Genomic DNA, 7,298 nt, shown 5'->3' with positions numbered 1-7,298 from the left:
ATTTACATTATGGTTCTTTATATATTTTCAGTTGAAACACTAAAACAATTTTTTGATATTACTATATTGGATTTGGCAATCATAGAAAAACAAGATGGCTGACAATGAGGAATTTGTCAATGAGATGAACATAAACGACAAACTTTTTGATCCGTGTGGGATTTTAAGTAGCTGGGGGGTCGGAAATCAAATGATGGTCGCAGCTGGGGGTGACGTGGGGTCAGAACGACCCAATCAACTTGCTCATTTGCCAATTCTTATACACGAGGTACGCTGGAGTAATGAAATGCATTTAGACATTACTCGGAAGCTTTTGAACGAATCACATCGAATTTTTATCGAAGTGCAAGAAGCGAGAAATGACTTTCAAAAAAGTAGTCAAGGTCAACAGTTACTTGTGAAATTCAGTCGGAAATATCGTTCTGTTTTGCGAGCTTGCGTTCTCGAAATAAAATCTAAAATTGAGGAAAGTATAATGGAGGACGTTCAATTGGTCATGCAATTAGAACTGCTGAGTATGATGGAAATAATCTGGAATTTATGCGAAATACTTTTCATCGAAAATTCCCCGGCGGGAGTTGTATTGTCTCGTCTTGCGGAATGGTGCAAGTTTCATTTCACCCAAGCGGATGATTTTATGGAAGAATGCATTCAAACGGAACAACCATATAATCATGAATTGTACTGGAGCACCATCAAGTGTCTCGTCCTTCAAGGTCGAACGGACGACGCCCAAAACATGTTGAAACTTCACCCAGAGTGCCAGAGTCAAAAAGATAACGCATTTTTAAGTATGGAAGAGTTGCTGCGAAAAATGCCACATTTTACGTACTATCGCGGACAATCAGTCGTCGAATTCGAGATGAAATGGAACCACTGGCAAGAGGAGTGTCGTCGTAGGTTTGACGAAGGAGAGTTTAATGTTAACAAGGAATTACAAGAAATTGCGATGATTTTATGCGGAGAAGACGCTGTTTTTGAGAATCCCGATTATGGCGGATGGCATCAAATGTTGATATCGAGACTACTTTTCACACAACCGACCGTCAGCGTCATGGAGTTACAGCATCATAGTAAAATATCTGTTGAATCGTGCGGTGGACATGAACACCTCGGAGCTTTTGATCATATTTTACTTGCGGCCTTCGAACTCGATCCGTATTCTGTTATTAAAGAATGCAGTCAGCAGTTGAGTAACTGGTGGTTGGCTGCTCATTTATCCGACATTTTTTACCATCTTGGGATTCTGTCGCAAAAGAAATTAGAGTTTGGGGTCGATTTTCATGAACTTTTGATTCTGGAGTACGCAACGAGTCTCATGTCACATGAAAGTCTATGGAGAGTTACGATTGATTATTTGTCAGCATGCTCGGAGAACGAGAATAACTATCTCTCTCTATTTGTGCGAAAAATTCCAATTACAAGCGAGAAAAAAGCTTCAAAATTGTTACGTATTTGCCAAAATCGAGGATTGCTTGCAGAAGCACAAAGTATCTGTCGACAAATGAGTGTATCAGCGCTACAGCGAAATCGTTTGGGCGCTGCTTTATCGTGGTGTTTAAAATGCAATGATTCAGCCTTAACGATGCGAATTGCAGAAAAAATGTTGTCGGAATACGCTCGAACTGGTGAATTCACTCATATCGATTTGCTGGATTATTTAGGACCTTCAATTCTGTTATCAGATCGATTGACGTTTTTAGGAAAATATCGGGATTTTCACAAACTTTACGCCGAAGGCATGCACAAGGAATCTGGGAATCTACTTCTCAACCTACTCATCTCAAATATAGCGCCTGTTGAGTTTTGGCCGTCGCTACTCATTGACTGTCTCCCTCTTCTTGAGTGTGAGGAGATCGTGTTCAACGCTTCAGACTCTGCCAAGTTACTCGCTAAATCAAACACTCTCGACCAAATCAATTTAGACTCAGAATTATCGGACTCTGAGAAAGAAACTCGACAAAAACGACTGGAATTACTTAAACTAAATATGTCAAGGAATTTAGCCAGAGCTATTGTCAATGCGGGGTAAAGAATGTTCAAACCAGGGATGGACAAAGTCGGATTATCTGCTAAAAATATTTAAATAACGAATGTTTTTAAAGTGAGTCGTGTTTAGCAAAGACATTTCGATGAGTTTAATTTGAAAATGCAGGAAAGATTAATGCAGTAATTTTAACTGTTTTCTATTTCCGCATTCCAGGAATAAAACGATGATGCTCCAAATTGTTCAAAATTATAATTTTCCAGAATAAAATATTCTGTTTCACCATCTTTGCTACCAGTGAAATGTTTTTCTCTCATTTTACCATATCTTTCTAATTGAAGAGGGTCAATTGGAACTACCGGTAAGATCTGAAGCCCGATCCGAAATTCGGGTCAGGTCAGGCCTGAAATGTTGATCATTACGTTCGGGTCGGGCTTCTCTATCGCTGACTTTTTTTTGAAATAAATATATGTTTATAAAAAATATATACTAAAACTATGTGTGGAATTCGAAGAACTCCTAAATAAAATATGAAATTTTTGGTTCGATTCGATCTCTGCCTGCAAATCCAGTTAATCAGTCGGGCTCCGGTCAGGTCGGGTTTTATACCCACGGGCCCAGGTGGTATCAGTGGCTCCTTTCCAGGCCCTGTTCATGGTAAAACATTCCATGAAAATTAGTTTCAACTTATTTTTGTGCTTGATTAATCTTTGCAATGTGCTGCCTGTTTTTTGAGAATTGGTAATTCTTTGCTCAATATAATGCTTTGTACTGAATTGTTTCCGTGTTTTGCATGTATGGATGGGGTTGTTCTGGTTTACCCTTGTTCTAAGTTTTTCATCTTATGCAAGATGTACTGTAAAAAGTGGGGCAGAGGAATAACGGACTGGATTGTGACTAGTTATAAGCATTTTTGTGAAATAATGTTGGTTTATTGTGCAAGATAGAAGTCAATGTGGCTCATTAGGACAGCGGAAACACGAGTGGAACGATTTTGTTACTACTCCCAAAATCTAGGCTGTGAGGTCAGATTCTACCTCAACAACCATTTAAAACTGACTTCATAAAAATGTCGACTTCAGCTTATAGTAAATTGATAACGAACAAGCCTTCTCAAATCATCTGTTGCAAATCCCATATCTCAATACAGTGGTCTTCAACCATGGTTCCGCAGGGTTCTTTCTGCCTGTACAGGCGTTCCGCAAGTTTCCATTCAAATTCAAAAGAGTTCATAGTAATATATATTTATATTGTTTGAATATAATCAGCTACTTAATTGGTTGGCCATAGTTTATACAATTCAGCCAATTAAACTATTGAACAGGGGTTCCTCAGCCCTCTGGAACATTGCATTGTGGCTCTGCTGCACCAAAAAGTTCGAAAATCATCCCATCTATGCTTCTGCTGGAACTCCTGGCGCCAGTTATCCCCAAATAATTTTCACATTGAAATGCCCAGCCCTAGTCAGCCCCAGCCTAGCTATCAAAGTCCATGTATAATAAATAAACAGCCAACTTGTTGGTCATTCTATCACCCAATATGAACTGAGATTGCAGGTGAACCTGATACATCTGACTAAGGCTGAACATTTCAACTCCAACAGTAAAGTATTCAAATCGGTCCTGATAAGAATTTTGAATCGATGCCATCTTGTTCTTTCATCCACCTAAATTTCAAAGTGAACATGGGCTGCCAGAGGTTGTCGGAAAATTCGTCGTAGGAAATCTCCCGCTCCCGTGACGAATTTCTCGGACACTGGCTGCCAACTGAACAATTTTCTTACTAACTTTCTTCTCTCTTAGGATAAATCTGGCTCTCACCCTCATTCACCTATGGCCCCTTTGCTGTGGTCCGCAACTGATTGAGCTTTTCTCTCTCCATGTTAAACATAAAAAAAATTCACATGTACATGTCTGAAGCAAACAACATTACGTTATCAGTGTTTATTAATAATTATTATATCATATTAATCATCTTTGTTACATCATAATAGTATAAAAATACATTTGAAGTTAATCAGCCAATCATAATATTGCACAAGACCTCACAAATGAGGAAGGACCACTAATCTTAGCAAACAGTCTTCAATAAATTATTTAACTATTATGCGAAAAAACTTAACTATTTCAATAAATATATAATGTCCAATCTAAACACGACCTAATTTAAAATATTTTCCATACTAGGATATTTTTCTGATATGAATTTGTAAATTCAATTTTGGCCAGCCCTGCTTGCAAAGAAACAAGTTTTGGGATATGAAAGGAAATTCTCAAAACCAAAATTATCTTGAAACTGCAAGGGTTCTTTGAACAGTGGCTTCTCTAGTGCCACAAATACCATCAGCAATAGGTACTTCCATAGTGTGCGTACCAGGTTAAGATTAATTTTATTCCGATTTTCATTATTTTAGTTCTATTACGAGTTCGAGACTATCTGTGTCAGCCAAGTGAATATACTCCCCTGTCCATAGGTTTCACACCCTTTACACAACTTGATGTAAAGTAGGGAAACCTATGTCGGTAAATAAGAAAACATAATTTTGAACGAATTGAGAATAATTCCATCCCTACAGTCCAGAGTAAAAACTAATTGTACAGAGGCTTGTTCGTGGACCAATAGGTTGCTGACAAAAATATAGTTAGACCTCGAGCATTTTTTACAAATCAAAATATAATTTAATAATAAAAAACAGTATACTGCAACAATCAAAATTTTCTAAAATAATATTCATAAAAATTATATTTTTTTTTAATATGTCAGAGATGTTATAAAGAATCAGCAGCGACTCTTATCTTTGAGAAAGACTTGGAAATATGTTTAGTTAAAAGTCTGCAGACTACCAGTGCTCAACTGAAGTGGGTAAAAATATAACTGTATATTCTCGCATATATTAAGCCAAGTCCGAAACTCAAAAAAAGTTAAAAGTTGCCAAACTTCTACGGGGTCGGATTATACACTCGTAACTCTGAACGCACTAAACGAAATTGTGCTTACTTAATTCCAACAGCTAACTCTAACCAGTTTAGGTTCTCACGATAAGAGCGCACGATTTGTAGGATCGACTTATTTGCGAATTTATATAAATGCGCCGTTTTAAGGGGGTCATCTTAAATGTGTAGATAAACGGCAATAGGAGAGTTGCCACCACTGAGACATTAAGCGGTATACCTACATGGTAAAAATGTCGCATTTATAAAAGATTAATATCTGTGGACACTTGCATGAACATGAAAACCCGGGTGTTGGTTGGTTGGAAATTCAGAGTAATGGCCAGCTCAGATTTGGATAGGGAAGCTTTCACAGTCGCCTTGAAGTTGGGGTGGGGCACCAGTCTCATTGAATTCATGCGTTTTTGGGCTCAAGATAGAGACAGCTTTATTCTTACCTTATTCAATTACCTTATTACCTTTCGTAAATTAATTCCTACATTGTTTGCTTCCATCTCAAATTTCAGATAAAAAGCTGTCAACGTCAAAGTTTCGCATGAAAACAGAACTTTGCGTTGATGAGGGCATATTGCGACCAAGCATTCGGGGAACACATTTTTTGCGCTTTGACATAAAAGATTGGAATATTTGACTTGTCTTTCATTGATCTGACAAATTACTCGTCCGATCCCAAACTTGGAGTGCGGAACTTCCAATCGTACCACTACGATTTTTGTTATAATTTGTTCTGATTGCTTAGCAATGCACACAGTCATTGAGCACAATCAATTGTCGCATAGCAACGATTCAGCTGCTTAGAAACGGTTTTAGCCCGCCTAGCAACAACCGCTAGATCGATTTGTTGCTGCCATTGTTTTCAAGTTGACACTAGGAGTGCCAGAGGTTAAATTACTGATACTGGCTTCCCCGGTATGAAGCTGTGAGACAGCGGTCTTTCGTACAGCGGTCTCAAAGCATGTGTCTACGTTTGTGGAGTCTTTTGCACTCGTTGAAATGTGGGGATACCCCCCGTTCTGCTGGCACCATAGATTAGCCTGGTCCTCCGAGACTTGGCGATCTGCGGGATCCACGTCGCACTTGTTCGCTAACACGATGAACGGAAAAGACCTGTCTTCAATATTTGAATAAAATAAGAATTCTTTTTTCCAGAGGTCCAGGTTATGAAAACTTTGTTCGTCGTCGACTGCATACACCAGGAGGCAGCAGTCAGCTCCTCGATAGAACGGTGTCCGCAAACTTTTGAATCGTTCCTGGCCTGCAGTGTCCCAGATCTGCAACGTATATTTTTTGTTCTCTAATGTGATGTTTTTGTTCAAGAACTCCACACCTTAAATAAGAAATATAATTTATTTAATTAGATGGAAGAAGGGAATATATTGTTTTATGCATCATTTTTATTGATTGGGCAGGATCCTTTCATAACCAATTGGAACATTTTTGTTGAATCATTCTAAATGATAAGAAATCTATGGTAGATCTTGATCAAGGGGAATTCAATCTGCGATGCCGGCACGACTAGGGCAACATTTCCCAACCTGGAGGCTTTTTATTTCGTATAGCGGAGAGAGGGGTTATTTGAGTAGTTTTTGACATTTGAAGCGATGTAAAAAGGAGGGTGAATTGAGAGCTTAAAAATACTCCACAAGGGGGGGGATTGTGTTGAAAAAAGGTTTGGAACCACTGCACTAGGGCATCATAATATTATATCAGCTGAACCATGATTTATTAACACATAAGTTTTATTTCAAAGAAATTAATTGACTACTTCCGTTAGTTCTGTGTTGCTAAGGGATTTCCTGGTATGAATTGACAGGAAATTATGATAACATACTCTTATATGTCATGATGTCCATCTAAGTATTAGGTAATAATTATCCGCATTTTATTTCATAACTCGATTCCAATAATATTGTATGGTTGTACAATAAGTCTTAAATTTTTTTTAAATTGCAAAGAAAATTTATCGATACCATATATTGTTCTTGCCTTCACAGATGTATTAAATGAAGTAAAAATACTAATTACTGATTAATAAACAACAAACCTGGTTAATTAAGATATATTGAGAACTGACTTTATAACAAAATTGAAATTGTGAAGGGACTTTATGGTAACCCTGTATGTATTCAGCAGTGAAATCTTTCCTTTCCCCAAAGATAAATAGGTAAATTCCTATCCTACTTGGCGTCCAAAAACAAATGGAAGTTGAACTCACCTATAGTGTGATAAGACTGTCCATCATATTTTCCAGTTATGTATCGATTCATTAACGAACTTTTGCCGACACCTCCATCTCCTATGAGGACAACTTTCAATACTTGCGATTGATCCGTCATAATGGTGAATTAAATTAATATTAT

At 37.7% G+C, this 7,298-nt stretch overlaps 2 protein-coding genes across 2 annotated transcripts; one reads left to right on the top strand and one right to left on the bottom strand.

Annotated features, from left to right (window-relative positions):
- LOC120340866 (nuclear pore complex protein Nup85-like) lies at positions 1 to 2,763 on the top strand. The gene has a single exon (XM_039409252.2). It carries the CDS (start codon positions 95 to 97, stop codon positions 2,030 to 2,032), a length of 1,938 nt encoding a protein of 645 aa, XP_039265186.2. The 5' UTR covers positions 1 to 94; the 3' UTR covers positions 2,033 to 2,763.
- Positions 2,764 to 3,915: 1,152 nt separating this feature from the next.
- LOC120340430 (ras-related protein Rab-9B-like) lies at positions 3,916 to 7,294 on the bottom strand. The gene is made up of 2 exons (XM_039408684.2): positions 7,154 to 7,294; positions 3,916 to 6,265 (listed from the first exon to the last, which is right to left on the bottom strand). The coding sequence occupies exons 1-2, from the start codon at positions 7,272 to 7,274 to the stop codon at positions 5,754 to 5,756; spliced, it is 633 nt and encodes a 210-aa protein (XP_039264618.2). The 5' UTR covers positions 7,275 to 7,294; the 3' UTR covers positions 3,916 to 5,753.
- Positions 7,295 to 7,298: the final 4 nt, after the last annotated feature.

This window comes from Styela clava, chromosome 14 (assembly GCF_964204865.1).
Source record: "Styela clava chromosome 14, kaStyClav1.hap1.2, whole genome shotgun sequence".
Taxonomy (NCBI): domain Eukaryota; kingdom Metazoa; phylum Chordata; class Ascidiacea; order Stolidobranchia; family Styelidae; genus Styela; species Styela clava.
This window is presented reverse-complemented; position numbering and strand designations above follow the sequence as displayed.